Source organism: Chiloscyllium punctatum, chromosome 13 (genome assembly GCF_047496795.1).
Source record: "Chiloscyllium punctatum isolate Juve2018m chromosome 13, sChiPun1.3, whole genome shotgun sequence".
Classification (NCBI taxonomy): Eukaryota; Metazoa; Chordata; class Chondrichthyes; order Orectolobiformes; family Hemiscylliidae; genus Chiloscyllium; species Chiloscyllium punctatum.
The window spans coordinates 80,231,222-80,250,447 of NC_092751.1; the positions used below are offsets into that span (position 1 = coordinate 80,231,222).

Below are 19,226 nucleotides of genomic sequence, written 5' to 3' on the forward strand. Positions count from 1 at the left end.
AAGCATAAAGTGAACTCATACCAATCAAACGCTGGGAACTTGTGAGAACATATTGGCTGTAGTAAGGACAGGTTGAATGATACCTTGTGGCACTGAATCCATTTGGCTTTGTGAATAGTGACTGTTGCTGCTGAAAAACCCTAAAAGGAGAGTGAGGAATGAACCAAAGTCAAAGTGAGTCACATGGACAAAGGTTCGGGAAAAGGGGAGATTTCACTGTGATCCAGTGGAAGTCTTTTACGGCAGGAAGGCAAAGGTCACTGTAAAATGGTGAGAGGTTGAAGTTGGAAGGTGAAGGAATCGGAGAATAACTAAACTAAAATGGACAGTGCACATAAGGTGAGGAGGCAGTTGGTGAACATTGTGAGATTTTTGGCAGGGAAAATGGAACAATTTTACAAAGTGAGAGACTACACAATAATGAGGTAAAGGAAGATTGTGGGGCCCTTGTACATGAATCACAGAAAGTTAGCATGTAGGTTTAGGAAGTGATGAACAAATGGAATATTAGCCTTTAATTTGAAGGAGATGAAGTGTTAAAGTTGGGTGCTGCAAATGTGTAGGGCATTAGTGAGACCACATCAAGAATAGTACCCACTGATTCAGACTCCTTATTAAAAGAGGGATACACATGTATTCAAGGCAGTTCAAACAAGGTCCACTTCGAGTCATAGAGTCATAGAGATGTACAGGAAGGAAACAGACCCTTCCGTCCAGCGTGTCCAAACTGACCAGATTCCTAAATAAATCTCTCTATATCCCAAATCCCTCTAAACTCTTCCTGTTTATATACCCATCCAGATGCTTGACCACTTCCTCTGGCAGCTCATTCCATACACACAGCACCCTCAGCATGAAACGTTGCCTCTTAGGTCCCTTATCTTTCCCCTCTCACCTTAAACCTATGCCCTCTTCACCCCAAGGAAAAGACCTTGCCTACTCACCCTCTTCCACGCTCCTCATGATTTTATAAACCTCTCTAAGGTCAGATCTCTGTCTCCAATGCTCCAGGGAAACAGCCACAACCTATTTTGCCTTTTCCTGTAACTCAAACCCTCCAACCCTGGAAACATTCTGGTGAATCTTTTCTGAACCTTTTCAAGTTTCACAACATTACTTTGCTGATTCCTAAGCAAAATGGTTTGTCTAATGAGGCAAGCTTGATTAGAGTTTAGAAGATTGAGAAGGGACCTTATTGAAAGAGAAGATTTTGAGGATGGTTGACACACTGGATGCTGAGAAGACACAGTTTCCTTTGGGGGGAGTCTAGAACAAAGGGCACAATTCAAGAAATAGATGAAGAAGACTTACTTTTAGCAGAGATTCATGAATCTTTGGAATTCTTGTCCCTAGAGAGCATGGAGGGTGAGTCACTGAATATACTCAGGGCTGAGTTAGATTTTTGATTGGAAAAGGAGTCAAAGATTATTGGGGAGTGGGTGGGGAGAGTCAGGAAAGTGGAACATAGCAGCAGGGATAGACCATTTGGCCCTTTGAACCCGTTTTCACCGTTCAATAAGGTTGAGGATGGTCTGGCTTTGGCTCAACACATTTTATCTGTCCGCCACATCACCCTCGACTCACTTGTTTGTCAACATTATATATCTATCTTCACCTTAAATAAACTCAATAATTGAGGAAAAAGCAAGGAGCTGTGGATGCTGGAAATCTGGGACGAAAACAGAAGTTGCCAGAAAAATTCAGTGGGTCAGGCAGAGACTGTGGGGAGAAAGTGGAGTTCATGCTTCCAAAACATAGACTCTGCTTTCTCTCCCCGGATGCTGCCAGACCTGCTAAGTTTCTCCAGCAATTTCTAATTTGTTTCAATAACTGAGCCTCCTCCACTGATTTCTGCATAAGAGAATTCCACACTTTAACAACTTCAGAGAGAAAATAAAATCTCATCTCTTTCTTAAAAGAGCACATCTTTTTCTTAATATCCTTATCCTTAACATCCTAATTTAATTCACATTCTCCCAGTATCGACTCTGTCTAGTTCCCCTTAGGTTCTTTCAGTTTTAATGAGATCTTTCACTCTTCTGAACTCCAATGGGTGAAAGGACAACTTTCCCACCCATACTTCACATGAAAAGGCCTTCATCCCAGGAATGAGTTGTATGAATCTTCTCTGATTTGTTTCTTAAATAAGTATATATTTTGTTTCAAATAAGGAGTCCAGAACAGTATTCCAAATATGGTCTCATAAAGGCTTGTACAGCTGCATTAAAACTTCCCATTTTTATGTTCCATTCCCCTTGCAATAAATAACATGTTCCATTCTCTACTTATATTCTGTCATTACAGTAAAAACTTCACAAAAGTGCTAGGGAAGCAGAGTCTTTTAGGAAGGTTGAATAGTAGGAAATTGGTATGAGCAAAAATATATTACTGGTGCAATTAGTGACACTGGATGTCGATAAATCCCCAGGGTCTGACCAGAATATTAAAGGAGAGGCCATGCTGTCATCTTCTAATATGTTGTAGATTCTGGAGCAGTGCTGACAGATTAGGTTGTTACAGATGTAGCCCTATTATTTAAAAAAGGTGGGCAGGAGAGAACTGGGAATTACTGACCAAAATCTGTACTAGTCTAGCCATATGTGGCTACAAGAGCAGGTCAGAAGCTTGGAGTCCTGTGGTAAGTAACTCACCTCCTGACACCACAAAGTCTATCCACCGTCTACAAGGCACAAGTCAGGAGTATGATGGAATACTCCCAAATTGCCCTGGATGGGTCCAGCTCCAACAACACTCAAGAAGCTCAATACCATTCAGGACAAAGCAGCCTATTTGATTGGCACCACATCCGCAAACATTCACTCCCTCCCTTAATAATGCTCAGTAGCAGCAGTGTGCACTATTCACATGATACACTGCAGAAATTTACCAAGGCTTCTTAGACAGCACCTTCCCTTTGTGGGCGGCTCAGTGGCACAGTGGTTAGCACTGCTGCCTCACAGCGCCAGAGACCCGGGTTCAATTCCCGCCTCAGGCGACTGACTGTGTGGAGTTTGCACGTTCTCCCCATGTCTGCGTGGGTTTCCTCCGGTTTCCTCCCACAGTCCAAAGATGTGCAGGTCAGGTGAATTGGCCATGCTAAATTGCCCATAGTGTTAGGTAAGGGGTAAATGTAGGGGTATGGGTGGGTTGCGCTTCAGCGGGTTGGTGTGGACTTGTTGGGCCAAAGGGCCTGTTTCCACACTGTAATGTGATCCAATCTAATCTAAAACCAAGGCCATTTTTATCTAAAAGGTCAAAGGCAGCTGATACATGGGAACACCGGTACCTGCAAGGTCCCCTCCAAGCCATTCATCATCCTGACTTGCAAATATATCACTGTCCCTTCACTGGTTCTGGGTCAAAAACTTGGGTCTAACGTATTTCACATGAACTGTAGCTGTTCAATGGGCACCACCACCTTCTCAAGGACAACTTGGGATGACAATAAATGTTACCAGAGTCAGCAAAACTTACACCTCATGAATGAGTAAAAAAAGTCAGGAAAGTGCTAGAATCCATCTTAAAAGATGTGATAAATACATGTATAATGATGATAACAATCTGATTAGACACAGTCAGCATTGTATTGTGAATGGGAAATCATGTCTGATGAACCTTATGAAATTTTTAAAAAAAAATATTACTCACAGAAGTGATAAAAGAAGTGTTGATGGCCATAGTATACTTAGATTTTCAGAAGGCTTTAGATAAAGCTGCCTCCTGGAGGCTGATTAGAAACATTTAAAGTTCATGGAACAGGTGATGATGTGCAGAGATTGTGTAATGATTGGCTAACAGACAGAAAACAAAATAAATGTGTCTTTTTCACATTGGTGAGCCGTGACTGGTGGAGCACTCTAGGATTGGAAGGGAAACTAACATTTTGTCATTGACTTAGTTTAGTTATAACCACACAATTAAAGTAAAAATGTAGGATTTTATTGTTCTCAACAGTAGCCAATATAGTTTGTATTACTTTAGCAACATGCTTAGCCTCACCTGAAGGAAATGCATCATGGGATTGTGAACAGAGTGAAGACAGTAACCGAAAATAAATCAAAGAGCTGCAGATGCTAGAAATCTGAAGCAAAATCAGAAATTGCTGGAGAAATTCAGCAGGTCTAGCAGCATGTGCAGATCAGAAAACAGTGTTAATATTTTGGGGGACAGTGACCCTTCTTTAGAACAGGGCTTTCAGACGGGTCACTGGACCTAGAACCTAAACTCTGCTTTTCTCTGCATAGATGCTGCCAGACCTGCCGAGTTTCTCTAGCAATTTGTGGAAGACAGTACTCTAATGTATTCAAGTTACGACTGCAAGGCCTGCTTACCTCATTCCCATTTCATGACTGTGAGAACATGCAATCTTCAAGGCCAAAGAAAGCGAAGTTAATATACTCCCAAACCATTCGCCCTGACTGAGAAATTGTAACCATGACTGTGTTTCTCAACTGGTGAGTTCTAATTTGCTTTAGAAGTGAGACAATTCTAGGTGGCCAAAGCCAATCTTTGGACTAGATGTACCCTTTGTATCAGTTACTGAACTTTGTAAAGTTTGTAACGGTACAGTTATTGAGACTACATATTGAAGAATATTTCACATCCTGCACAATTCATTATTGTATTTTGTGACCTTCAGCACTAGTTCTTTTTATATAGTTTTGAAATTATAAGGAAGCATTTTAGACAATACGTTTTGTTTTTAAATAAAGGTTATTCAAGAGAGATTAAGGAGTTTTGACTCATACTTGCAAGGGTTTAGAAGGATGAGAGGAGATCGGATTGAAGTATATAAGATGCTAAAGGGATTGACAAAGAAGACGTAGAAAGGGTGTCCTTCAAGGGAAAACTATCCAAGAAGAGTGGTCATAGTTTTAGGATAAGGGGTGGCAGATTAAAATCAGAAATGAGGAGGAATTACTTCTCTCAAAGGGCCATAAATCTGTGCAATTCATTACCCCAGATCAACACTGGGACACTGAATAAATTTAAGGAGGAGACAGTCAGATTTTGAACTAGTAATGGGTTGAAGTCAAGATGAGATCAGCCATGATCAGACTAAATGGTGGAACAAGCTCTAGGGGCTACTCCTGTTTCTAGTTCTTGTGTTCCAAACTAACATAAGCTCTTTCCAAGCACTAAAACACAGCAGAAACAAGAACACAAATCAGCTAACAGAACAAAGTCTGATTTAGCAAGAACTTTGCCAATGAAGTGAGAATTGAGACATGAGTGTTCCTCGCTGGATTCTGTTTGTATGCTCCTCCCTTTTCCCCAACAAAGCACATTTCAATCTGTCCAAAAGTCACAAGGAGATAACCTAACCTAGGCTAATCAGCATGTAATGCTGTATTTGATTACACTGTGGGTTGCGGCTTGGCAAGAGTTAATAAGTAACAGCCTCTGTGACCGGGTGAGCAAGATGGTTGGCAATGAAATTACCCTGCTATCCAAGCTAGAAGGTCCTTGAGACTTTGCAGAAAGACTAGAGACCGAGTGTCCTAAGTTGAATCAGAAGGTAAAGGTGTTACCCTGCTTTAAAATATACTATTTGTAACCAAGGGACAGAGGTTGAGGAGTTTTAGTGAATTCCACGCTCAATATCTCCAATGGCTGCAGAAAAAATACATCAGACATCTTGACCAACTACACTGGTACTGGCTAGGCCCACACTCAAGAGTTAAGACAGACCAAATGAACTTCCTCATCTGTCTGTGACTCCCACTATCCTATCTTTCAAAAACAGGTTCCTCCTCACCTTTACAAATGTAGGGCTTCATGTCATCGACATCGGGAACAGTGTGTAGACGAGGGACAGGGAGTGGAGGTCTGCTCATAATCTCTTGACGATTGTCATCATCTGGCATGGTATCGTACACACCTGCCTCTTCCATTTCACCAGGGCCATCACAGTCCACAGACTTGTCATTATTCCCTGCAATAACCATTGTTTAAACACAAATTAAATTGCGCCTCAGAATCTGGGGCCAAACTCCATTGAACAATGGAACATTGTATTGGGTGGCGTAACTCTGAGACTAGGAAAATCCCACATCTGTATTGGATGATTGGTCCCATTCCATCCAGCGTGTCAGCTGCACATAGGTTTGGTGCTGCTGGGCACCAGCCAGAGCTCCCCCAGTCTCCTCATGGCTGGATGAAGACAAGGCTGTATGGATCAGTGACATCTTTCTCGGCAGAACTGCCACATTCTCAAGCCTCAATGGAGATGAACCAGTCAGGTTGGTGTCAGCTGCCATGGAAGGAACTGAAGCAAAAAAAAAACATGGCCCACCTTGCAGGAATTTCCTCAGTATGCAATCAGTCGTGGAGCCAAAAGTATCTGGAACTCGAGTAGATACATGGGCTGCTCCCATCAGGTTTGACATTGGCTCATCTGCAAGCAAATTTTATTGAAATGTCATCCTCCAAAATCAAATTGAAATCCCTTAAGGGCACAATATAATCTCCTACCACTGACAGGTTAATCCATCAATTTAGATATTTAATATAGATTTTCCTACACAAAGCACAAGTATGAAAATTACCTCTTTGTGCATGTGCACTGCTAGAATTACAGAGAAGAAAAACAAATTATTTTTATAATTATCTGCGGCAGCCAGTGTGCTACACTGAAATTGTTACTGCTTTATATAATGGCATTTATTTTGCTCATCTATCGCTTTGCATTTTAAGGTTCAGTTGGAATGGGCCAGTGATTAATCCTGAAAGCTCTGGGACACCAGGTGCCCAGTGTTATCGTGGACAGTGACTTGCTCAATGTGTGTTTTCACTGTGACTCACAGGTGCTGTCCATAACCCCTGTCGGAGGCAGTATTTCCATCATTGATTCGTAGATGTCCTCATCGCAGCCAGGGTTTAAGGTGCATTTCATCAGGATGTCTTTGGACACAGTTGCCATGGACTCATACAGGTCTTCGTCCCCTTCCCCTTCAATGTCACCACACAGCTCCTCTTTGAGGTGAGTCTTCAACATGTCAGCTGTCTCCTGAAAAGAGCAATTGAGACAATCAGCATGAATCCCCAAAGAGAAGGGGGACTCCAAAGCAACGCTGGCCGCTGAACTGAGAGATGGCATGTGGGACGGCCAGGAACGTTTAGGGGGCAGTGGTTCTGGAAACAGCCCTCAAAGCATTCCCACACTCAGGGACCACTCTCAGAGACTGCAGCTACTTAGGGCCACTAAGGACCCACTTACAGGGCAAATCAGGTTGGCATCAAAATTTAAAAACAGAAACAAAAACTGTGGATGATGGGAATCAGAAACAAAAACAGAAATTGCTGGAAAAGCTCAGCAAGTCTGGCAGCATCTGTGGAGAGAAATCAGAGTTAACGTTTTGGAGTCCAGTGACCCTTCCTCAAAACTGATGGTAACTAGGAAAAAAGTTGTTCTTTTTATGGGGAGAGAGGGTAATGAAGAGATGATAGGTGGAGATTTTGAAGTAGAAGTTCAGCCATTAGATCGTAGAGCACGGCATCCAACGTCACTGAGCTGCTCAGGATGAACTTCAGTAATAAAACCACTGCATCTTCCTCCCGACTTCCTTTGCAAAGGCACATTTCAGAAGGAGATGTGTAAGTTTCTACCCGCTTCCCCCCTTCTCCCTGCCAAACAGCTGCTTCGAGGGGAGCGTGCGGTGGTGCAGACAGTCTGGGTGTACTTGAAGCATCTCATAGGTAGTGCCCTTCTCACCACCAGCCGAGCGATGTCTTGGTGCTTGTTGGAAAGTTATGAAGGAGAGGTGATGGGGAATAATCTGACTACTGGAAGCATCGCACGGCACTGAGATCAGTCTCATCCTTCGCAACACCTGGGACAGGGAGAACCTCAATGTGTAGTGACATGTGGTGTTTTTATACCTAGGGTCTACACACAGCTTGATGCAGCTGCAAACAAAGGAGGCCATCAGGATGAGGGCAACATTGGGTATGTTCTTACCCCCCCCCCCAAACGTATCCAGAGCTTTGTACGTGGAGTCCCTGCAGATACAGTCCATCTCAGACCTCCAGATGAAGTAGAAGATGTCTTCAGGGAATTAGCCAGATCTGCACAATGTACAACAACACTGAGAGTTCCTGACACCTGATGATTGGGTTTTTATCTGCACTGGAGAGGGAGTGGTGCTCCCAAAACCCAATTTCTGCCTCACCTTGGCAATATACCCCTCTCAAGTTTTTGCACATATCCTGGCCCCATGAACCATGTTCCCAGCACCTCCAGTTAATCTGTCCTCTCGGCCATGTTCCCAAAGAACTTGGCTGTGCTTTTGTTTCGATTTTCTTTGGCCTCCGAGACCAGTCTGAAGTGGTTGTGATGCTCACAAGTCTGCGCTCTGACAGTGGATCCGAACAGAAAACGGTGACATCATCCATGGACAGGGAGGCTTTGACCTGCTGACCTCTGCTGCCTGGAATAGTCCCTTCTCTCAGGCTCACATCCTTCCTGATGGGCTCAGCAAATGGCTCTATACAACACACAAACAAAGCAACAGAGAGAGTGGGTAGCCCTGCCTGACTCTGGATCTGATCGAGAAGCTTTCAGATTCCCACCCATTGATTGAGATTGTGCTAACCATGTTGATGTAGAGCAGTTGGATCCAACTGCAGGTTCCCACCCTAAAGCCTCTTTTGGAGAATATGTCCCACATGTAGGTGTGCGATATCCTGTCAAAGGCCTTCTCCTGGTCCAGGCTGATGAGGCAGGCCTCCATCCCCCTGTCCTGCAGGTCGGCGATCGTATCCCTGAGGAGCATGAGGCTCTCAGAGATCATCCTGCATGGTACAGCACAGGTTTGGTTGGGTTGAATCACTGATCCCTGAGCAGACCTTATCCGGTTGGCGATGACCTTTGGACAGGATTTTGTAACCTGCATTCAGCAATGATATTGACCACTAATTTCTAATTTCCTCCCTCTTCCCCTTCTGCTTGCAGATGAGGGTGATGATATCCTTCCTTATGGATTCGCTCGTGGTCCCTGACAGGAACATACTATCATACACCTCCAGCAGGTCCTGGCCAATCAAGTCCCCCAGAGCTGAATACAACTCAGCTGGTAAGCCATCACTTCCAGGAGTTTTATTCTTTTCTCAGGACTCGAGGTCCTTGGTCACCAGCCTGTCCTGTGTACTGTTGTCTAAGACCTCCATGATACAGGACAGGAATGACTGGGAGGCTGCACTGTCTGGGGGTGGGCTTCGTGTCATACAATCTGGCAGCAAAGGATTTACTGATCCTCAGGGTGATTCATCAGAGATTTATTATAGAATCCCTACAGTGTGGAAACAGGTCACTGGGCCCAACAAATCCATACTGACCCTCTGAAAAGTATCCCACCCAGACCCAATCCCCCTACCCTATTACTCTACATTTCCCCTGACTAATGCACCTAAGCTACACATCCCTGAACACTGTGGGCAATTTAGCACAACCAATTCACCTAACCTGCATATCTTTGGACTGTGGTAAGAAACTGGAGTACCTGGAGGAAACTCATGCAGTCACAGGGAGAATGTGCAAACTCTAGAGGGAGCAGCGCTCCAAAAGCTTCTGAATAAATCTGTTGGACTATAACCTGTTGTGTGATTTTTAACTCTGAGATCTACTTTGTCCCCTGGCAGGTGAGTACTCCCTCAACTTTGTGAATCACCTGCCAGAAATCTGTGCTAAAATCTCTGGAATCTGGCTTGAACCCACAGCCTTCTGACTCAGAATGAGTATTACCACAACACGGCCACAACTAACATAGCGTGGGCAGTGAGGGAGCTGACTGTGCAGAGATGAATCAATATTTTGAGTTTTATAATCAGTATAAAGCTGAGGATTAGTAAATGATCGTCATGATACCTGGTATGTAGGAGTTCGGGTGAATGCGTTCAACTTCTACAGCTATGCCCATATTTCAAGGTGGCATGTGTGGCTCAGTGGTTAGCACCGGGTTTGATTCCACTTTTGGGTGACTATCTGTATGAAGTCTGCACATTCTTCTGGGCATGAGTTTCCTCCCACAGTGCACTGTTAGGTGGATTGGCTATGCTCAATCCAAATAGCCCAATGGGCTCCTCGACACGCTGTTCCAAAATTCGGTTTTGTACACAATCCTGGAATTCCTCCTCTACAGCTGATTACTGCAGCTTTCAAGAACCCAGTCAGTATGAATGGAGGTTGCCAGTTATTATTGTAATATCTATGTCACATGCACTTCTAATTTCATAATCTTTATCATAACCAACTATTGTAGCATCAATGTGGACTTTAATGGTTTCCTCATTTCCCCTTCCCCCACCTCACCCCAGTTCCAAACTTCCAGCTCAGCACTGTCCCCATGACTTGTCCTACCTGCCTATCTTCTTTTCCACCTATCCACTCCACCCTCCTTTCTGACCTATCACCTTCATTCCCTCCCCCACTCACCTATTGTACTGTGTTACTTTCTCTCCACCCCCACCCTCCTCTCATTTATCTCTCCACCCTTCAAGCTCTCTGCCTGTATTCCTGATGAAGGGCTTTTGCCTGAAACGTCAATTTTACTGCTCCTCAGATGCTGCCTGAACTGCTGTGCTCTTCCAGCACCACTAATCCAGAATCTGGTTTCCAGCATCTGCAGTCATTGTTTTTACTGTCACAGTTTGGTAGCCTATGAATTCCTGTCTGCTGTTTCTTAGCTCTAACCAAACTGATTCTACAACTTGATCCTTCGATTGAAGATTTGATCTTGCTAATCTACTGATGTCATCCCTTGTTAGAAGCATGACCCCACTTCTTTCTCCTTTATGTCTATTCCACATTGAGGCTTCAAGTCAGATTCCAGAGAGTTGAGCGCAGAATTCAGGCAGGTGATTCACAAAGTGCTGAGTGAGTGCCACCTACTCACCTGGCAGGGGACAAACTAGGTCACAGAGGCACTGGAGAGACCATGATCAGGAAGGTGGTTCTCCCAGGATGAGTCTGAGCTGAGAACCATCATCATCATCAGATGTCGAGATCATCGACAGGTTGTGATTGCAAGTGGAACATGGATGATTGTTGGTTGAGCTGAGCTGAGCTGAATGGTCTTGGAGATTCAGTTCTTAATCTTGGTCACCCTGTAACCTCGTCCTTGCAATGGCAATTAAATCATACCATTTAACTGGCATATTTGCTCAGTGGTTAGCACTGCTGCCTCACAGCACCAAGGACCCGGGTTTGATTCCTGCCTCGGGCAACTATCCATGTGGAGTTTGCACATTCTCCCAGTGTCTGCGTGGGTTTCCTCCAGGATCTCCGGTTTCCTCCCACAATCCAAAGATGTGGGGGCCAGGTGAATTGGCCGTAATAAATTGCCCATAGTGTTACATACATTAGACAGGGGTAATTATAGGATTGGGGAATGGGTCTGGGTGGGTTGGTGTGAACTTGCTGGGCCAAAGGGCCTGTTTCCATACTGTAGGGAATCTAATCAAACCCAGTGTGTATTAAAATTAACATTTTGTGAAAGTGGATGCACCAAGGGGAAGATTACTGTCAGGAACACCCAGGAATGGACCACTTAGGTTATAAATCACAATCTGATTGACTGGCAGCACAGGTTTGAAGTATCAAGTGACCTACTCTTTTTCTTTGTTTGTATGGTTGTATGAATACAGTGCGCTTTCTGATGGAGTGCCTTTAATTCTACTTTTTTGAATGTCAAGGGGTTATAGTTAGATTATCGCCTTTTGAAAATGATCCTTGCATTTATGTGGCATGAATGTTAGTTGCGGCCTTTCAGCCCAAGCTTGGATATTACCCAGATCTTGCTGCATATGGACAAGGACTACTACAGTATCTAAGAGGTTACAAATAGTGCTGAACATTGGGCAATCATCGGTGAACAACCCCCACTTCTGACCTTATGATGGACAGAAGAAAATAGATGGGCCTGGGACACTACCCTGAGGAACTGCTGCGGAGATAACCTGGAGCTGAGATGACTGACCTCCAATAATCACAATCATCTGCATTCGTGCCAGGTATCGTTCTCCCCTGATTCCAATTGATGCCAGTTTTGTGAGAGCTCCTTAATGCCTTGCAAGTCAAATATGTCTTTGGGGTCAAGGGCTGTTACTGTCACCTTACCTCTGGAATTAAGCTCTTTGGTCTACATTTGAACCAGGCTGTAATGAGGTCAGGAGCAGTGTGGCCCTGAGGAGGTTATTGCTGAGCAGGTGGTGCTTGAAAACACTGCTAATGATACCGATACCTTCCACCATTTTATTGATGGTCAACAATAGACTGATCGCACAGTAATTGGCTGAGTTGGATTTGTTCTGCATTTTGTGTACAGGATATACCTCAGCAATTATCCACATTGTCGGGTAGATGCCAGTATTGTAACTGTACTGGAACAGCCTGGTTAGGTGGATGACTAATTCTGCAGAACCCGTCTTCAGTACTGTCATCGGAATGTTGTCAGGACCTGTAGCTTTTGCAATATCCAATGGCTCTGACCATTTCTTGATATCGAAGGGAGTGAATCAAATTGGTTGAGACTGGCATTCTATCTGTATTACAACAGGGTTTTCAGGATAAATATTCTGTCCACTCACCCAGTTTTGGTTTGAAAGCATCTAAGCTATTTTCCTGAATCATCACTTGTAGAGTTCCACATCCTTAAAAACACTGAGTAAAAACACTCAAGAGTTGGAATATGTTAGTAATCATCCTGTATTTAATTTTGAATCCTGTCACTGCTTATAGAATTCTATGATGACTACATCATGAAAGCAGGCTATTCAGCCCATCGCATCTCTGCCAGGTCCCTGCAAGAGCAACTGACATTCTCCCTGTTTTTTTCATTGTTCTCCACCTTCTCTTTGCCCTTTAGATCAGTATTGTGTTGCATTATGTCACTGCTAGCTATATTCCCCAGCTTTGTGTCTTTGGCAAATTACTTCAATAGAGTTACTTGTTCAAGTACTTGTTCACTCCATGTGTGTCAATGGTGACTAACAGTGGATCCCAGGACTGACCTCAGTGAAAAATGAGTTTCTACATTCCACCAAGCTGAATGATTACCCCTGTACTGGCATGAGCTATCAGTTTAGTTTTCATGAGTGACCACTAATTATTGGTTAGACCAAAGGACTATCCTTATAAATACAGTGTCTCTAAAAGTAGGTCAGATACTAGAAATACTGCAGGGATTAACTCACCTCCTGACTCCCCATAACATGTCCTTCATCTACAAGAAACAAGTCATGAGTGTGATGAAATACTCCCTATTTATCTGGATGTGTGCAGGTCCAACAATACTCAAGAAGTTTGACACCATTCAGGACAAAACATTCCACTTGATTGGCACAAACATCCATTCCTTCCACCACTTTTACACTTTTACACTGCAAAACTTCACCAAGGCTCCTTAGACAGCACCTCCCAAACCCATGTCTTCATCACCTGGAATGACACAGGCATCAGATACATGTGAACACCACCACCTTCAAGTTATCCTCTAAGCCGCTTGCCAACTTGAAAATATATTACCATTTCCTTCATTGTCACCAGGTTAAACTCCTGAACACCCTTCGTAATGCTATTGAGGGTCTATCAACGCCAAATGGACTGTAGCAGCAGTTCAAGTAGGCAGTTACCACCAGTTTCTCAAGGACAACTGGGAATGGCAACTGGGATGACGAGATACTTGATTGGAGTTGTTAACCTGGGCGAATCAGGAAAGCCCTGGCTGACCAATATAACCAGGATACACTTGGGTGTTTTCTTTCTTCCTGGTGGTGAGAATTGAATAAAGATTCGTGCACCTTGTACCTTTCCCTGTGTCTCACACCTGCACACACACAACATGGGTGCTGGGGAATAAATAAGCACTACCGCAGTTAGGCAGTAGTTTGAGATTTTTTGGAAAAAAAATATAACTAGGAGACAAGGTAGTATTTGGGATTTGTCTGCATTTCCTTGAAAACTGGTTGCATGGAAGGGTTTGGGGTTTGGCCTAACCACCCCTTTCCCCTGTAAATTGTTGTTTCTTGCAAAGTGCTGCGTATTGTTCATTGTTGTGTTTTGTACAGTTTGATATAACTGCTCTTTCACTCAGATGAAGAGTCACTGGACACAAAACATTAACTCCGCTTTCTTCCCAGAACTGCTGAGTTTCTCCAACAATTTCTGTTGTTGTTGCTCTTTCACATGTCCCAGCACATCAGGCTGAACAATCTCTTTCTTTGCTGTTAGGGTCTTTTCAAAAATACGGTGGTGCCCGGGGTGGGTGGGTGGTATTAACGGTTCAAAATAAAGTTGTTGGTCGTGAGGTGGGTTTGGGGCTGATGTACTCTGACAGCATGTTTGTGGTAGAAAGCCTTGACCCCCACCAAAACGGCAGTGTTTGAGGAACACAGCAGGCCTTACCACATACTCATCCATGAATTGCCGAAGGTCTCTGAATCCATTCTTCTCTGCCATGTTGTTTGGATAATCCCCATGTCTGTTGGCCACACTGTAAGCCTGCAACGCCCCTGGACACTGCAGAAGTAGGGCAGTCAGGTTCTTCAAACCATACATGGCTGCAAAGTGAAGCAGGGTCGGGAGCTCTTCATCTCGCTGAGCTGTGTGAATAATAAAGGCTTCATCAGCACACCGACACTCACTAGACCTCACGCCATTTTAGAAGCAGATCTACAGCCTGTCTTTCAGTTTCATTCTTTCACTGAATGTGTGTGTGTGTGTGTGTGTGTTGCTAGAAAGGCCAGCGTAATATAGCCCATCCTGAATTCGCAATCCTGGATCTCTCTCCCCCCCCCCACAAGGACATTGTTGGCCTATCTACTGCAGTGGTTCAAGAAGCAACTAGGGATGGGCAATAAATTTTGGCCCTATCAGAGAGGCTCACCTCCAATGAGCAAACTTTAAAAAAAATGGACTGAGGGGCTTGCTAGGCTATTTCAGAGGGCAGTTAAAAGTCAGTTGCATTGCTGTAAGCCTGGAGTTGGCCAGACCAGGTAATGATGGCAGATTTCCTTCCCTCAAGGACAGCAGCAAACCCAATGGCTTTTGTGACAACTGAAAATAGCTTCTTGGAACTTCATATTAGTGAGGCTGCTGTCCAATTCCAGACATATTGATTAATCTTAAATTCTACCTGCTGTTGTTGTAGGATTTGAACCTATCTCCCAAGGACATTAGCCTAAGTCCCTGGATAATTAATCCAGTGACATTAGAACAATATCATCGCCGCCTTCCACAATTAATCCAATGCATATTGCCCAATTGTGTTTTTGTAATGTCCTTAACAGTGGTGTTCTGCGGCGTTCCATACTGGGACCTCTGCTGTTTGTGATATTTAAATGACTTAGATGAAAATGTAGATGGGTGGGTTAGTAAGTTTGCAGACGATACAAAGATTGGTGGAGTTGTGGGTAGTGTAGAAGGTTGTCAAAGGATATAATTGGATATAGATCAGTTGTAGATATGAGCTAAGAAATGGCAGATGGAGTTTAATCCAGGTAAGTGTGAGGTGTTGCACTTTGGGAGATCACATGTTGGGGAAAAATATACAGTTAATGGTAGGACTTTAAACAGCATTGATGTACAGAAGGATTTGATTAGATTACATTATAGTGTGGAAACAGGCCCTTCGGCCCAACAAGTCCACACTGACCCAATGAAGCGCAACCCACCCATACATTTACCCCTTACCTAACACTACGGGCAATTTAGCATGGCCAATTCACCTGACCTGCACATCTTTGGACTGTGGGAGGAAACCGGAGCACCCGGAGGAAACCCACGCAGACACGGGAAGAACGTGCAAACTCCACACGGTCAGTCACCTGAGGCGGGAATTGAACCCGGGTCTCCGGCACTGTGAGGCAGCAGTGCTAATCGGGGTTCAAGTCCATAGCTTCCTGAAAATGGATAGTGTGGTAAAGAAGGTGTATGGTATGCTTGCTTTTATTGGTCGGGGAATTGAGTACAAGAGTCATGTTGCAACTTTCTAAGACTTTGGTTAGGCCACACTGAGAGTATTGCGTTCAGTTCTGGTGGCCACATTGCAGGAAGGGTGTGGAGGCATTGGAGAGGGTGCAGAAGAGATTTACCAGATGCTGCCTGGATTAGAGGATATGAACTATAAGGAGAGGCTAGAAAAACTCGGGATATTTTCTCTTAAGCGGTTGAGGGAAGACTTGATAGAAGTCTATAAAAGTTTGATAGGCACAGATAGGGTTGACATTCAGAATATTTTCCCAGAGTTGGAATGTCTAATACTAGGGGGACATGCATTTAAGTAGAGAGGGGGGAAAGTTCAAAGGAGATGTGAAAGGCAAGTTTTCTACACAGAGAGTGGTAGGAGTCTGGAACATACTGCCAAGGGTGGTGGTGGTGACAGTTATGACAGAGATATTGAAGGGACTTTTAGATAAGTACATGAATATGCAAGGAATGGAGGGATATGGACCAAGAGCATAGGTAGAAGGGCTTAGTTTCATTTGGCATCATGATCGGCACAAAATCATGGGCCAAAGGGCCCGTTCTTGTGCTGTACAGCTCTATATTCTATGTTGAATTGACCCACATGCTCAACAGTCTTTTGGGGAAGCGAAAGAGAATTCTATATTTCCACCACCCTGTGTATGAAGATCATCCATGAACAGCCTGACTCCAATATCAACATTATGCCCCCTCATTGTTGATTCCCTCACCAGAGGTAATAATTTCTGGATGTACCCTGTGCCATCAACTTAACAGTTTAATGACAGAATGAAATGAATGAGCTTTATTGCCACATCCACTCACATGAGTACAGTGAAAAGTTTACAGGTCACCACTTAAGGCGCCATGTTAGGTCCGAGGCTACCTGGGTACAGGTTCTTGAGTACCAATCTTTAGGGATAAATAAAGAAATAAAAAATCCAGCATTACAGGCCGTCAAAGGTACAAAATCAAAACAATAAATCCAAAAAATAAAGAAATAAAATGTTCAGAATAACAGTCCTTCCAAGGTAATAAAATAGAGAACTTAAGACATTTCACAATTTAAATCAGACCACACCTTGATTTGAGGGAGTTTTGTGAGCTATTTAGATGGGAGTAGCTCATACTTGGACTTAGCTGGTCTCCAATGAAAATGTTCCCTCCACCTCCCTCGTTTCACTGGTTTGGCATCTGTCGGGTCTGACAATGCTGAATGTTGAAACTGCAACTACAGCCAATTTAAAAGGGAGCCATTTGACGGAACTATCCAGTCCTTTCAGATATTCAGGTCTGGACTTGCTCCTTCAAGGTGATCCCATCTCTTGTCTGGCGGTGCCCGGCCATGTACTATCAGAGTGAGGTCATTATGGAGGAGGTGCTTGGAGTCAGGACCACTGCTTCCTGAAGCAGGGCACAGGTGGAAATGGAAGGGGGCCAACACAAAGGTGGCAAGTTGGAAAGATCACTTTCAAGGCCAAGGACATCAGCCCAGCTCTGCACATGAGTTTTGGGCAGACTATCTCTCACCTCCACCACCCACATGCACCCTTCTATTCCTCAGTGCCCCTGAGCTCCAAGAAAAGATGTCTAATGGCTGCAGTAAATTACACCAATCACTTGTAATGTTCTTTACACCCATTCCCCCAGTCAATAGATAGAATATTGGGGCGCTTTGAAATGCTCATGGAACTGTCAAATGAAACAAATGGAATGAAGTTTAAATTTCATTTGAAAAAAAATATAATCCAGACCAGACAACTGTGAAAATAAAACAAAACAGCCATTCAAAAACCTCCTCAGAAAATAATTCTATCAGGAACTTATAAAGCAGCCACTCAAAACGGAGCTCACAGCCCTTTTAACAGTTCTACCAACAGTCTCTATTCAAATGAATCCATTTGTGGATCTGATGCTCAGTGAATTATTGATAATTAAACTGTATTGCTCATAACACAGGTTCCAGGCCTGAATACAGTAGAAGCTTTGAAGTAATGGAGCAGATGTCCATCTGTTGCAATGCTTCAAAGGTTTAAAGGATAGCTGACCTGTCAATCAACGAAAAGATCAAAGTACAAAATGCAATTGGTACCCCTGTTCATTACGGAAGGGAACTTTATTTATTGGATAATGTACTGTAATGCATCTGAAAACTCATACAAGTTCAAAATGTTGGTCAATTTAATGATAACTTACCTCTTCTAAATAAATCAAAAATCACAGTATTAAGAATATTTTTAACTTGGCACACACCATTACACTACAATATTGTGAAGACAGCAAATTCATTTCCAGCTTCCACAATGTTCTCGACTCCAGAACAGAGGTCCCCTATGGCTCACGGTGCTTGAGATGCCGTCAGTATGTCACTTTACCAAAACAGATTTGATTCCATAAAACTGTTGAGGGGTGGGTCTAAAACGCAATGGAGCCAGCCAGGCCAGGACTTCTGTGTGTGGGTTTAACTACGCAAACCCTCGTCCTGTGTTACTAACAATAATCGGTGGTAGAAATCTGGGAGGAGGACAGGAATCCTAGAATTGGGTCCAGCCACTGTCTTTAAAGCCCACTCAATTCCATTCTAACATGGACAGAGTCATCAGAATCCAGCTTCCAGACTCGAACTGATCACGAGCCATGGGTGTGTTTAATATTCTATCCCCTCAGGAGTCTGGAAGTAACTTCAAATACTCACTCGTTGATAGATCATCCTCTTCTAACTGGTTAATTCCAAATATATGCAGTCCATTAGATGGCATGTTTCTCCTCAGTGACTCTGTCAGTAGTTTGTCCAGTGTTTCTCTGTTATACGGTACAATATGGAAAGCCTGTGGACAGGAAACACAAAGGGATTTATACTTCAGAGGTGCATCAGTGATAAGTGTTAATCACTTACAGTTGGTTTTTTTTCTTAGTTCTTTTATGGGGGGGGGGGGGGGGAGAGGAGGATTTCAGCATTTGTTGCTCATCCCTAATTGCTGTTGGAATCCTCATTTCACAGGATAGTGAAAGAGTCCATCACATTACTGTGGATCTGGAGTCATGCGTAGGCCAGACCAGGTAATGATGGCAGTTTCCTTCCCTGAAGGAAGTTTGTGAACCAGATGGGTGTTTACATCAATCAACAACAGTTTTATGGTCATCGTTCAACTCTTAATTCCATATTTTTATTGAATTCAAATTCTACCATCTGTCATGACAGGATTTGAATCCAGGTTTCCAGAGCATTACCAGGGTTGCAGGATTAATACTCCAGCGATAACAT

The 19,226-nt window shown here is 43.6% G+C and overlaps 1 protein-coding gene across 3 annotated transcripts in view; it reads right to left on the reverse strand.

Annotated features, from left to right (window-relative positions):
- pik3ap1 (phosphoinositide-3-kinase adaptor protein 1) overlaps positions 1-19,226 on the reverse strand; it is a 102,087-nt gene that overhangs the window by 25,820 nt on the left and 57,041 nt on the right. For all 3 annotated transcript variants that reach the window (XM_072582947.1, XM_072582948.1, XM_072582946.1), the window contains exons 6-10: positions 18,657-18,789; positions 14,402-14,598; positions 6,805-7,009; positions 6,296-6,397; positions 5,759-5,935 (exon numbers count right to left, since the gene is read on the reverse strand). In XM_072582947.1, coding sequence (XP_072439048.1) covers positions 5,759-5,935; positions 6,296-6,397; positions 6,805-7,009; positions 14,402-14,598; positions 18,657-18,789 — 814 coding nt within the window. The remainder of the gene's footprint in view (positions 1-5,758; positions 5,936-6,295; positions 6,398-6,804; positions 7,010-14,401; positions 14,599-18,656; positions 18,790-19,226) is intronic.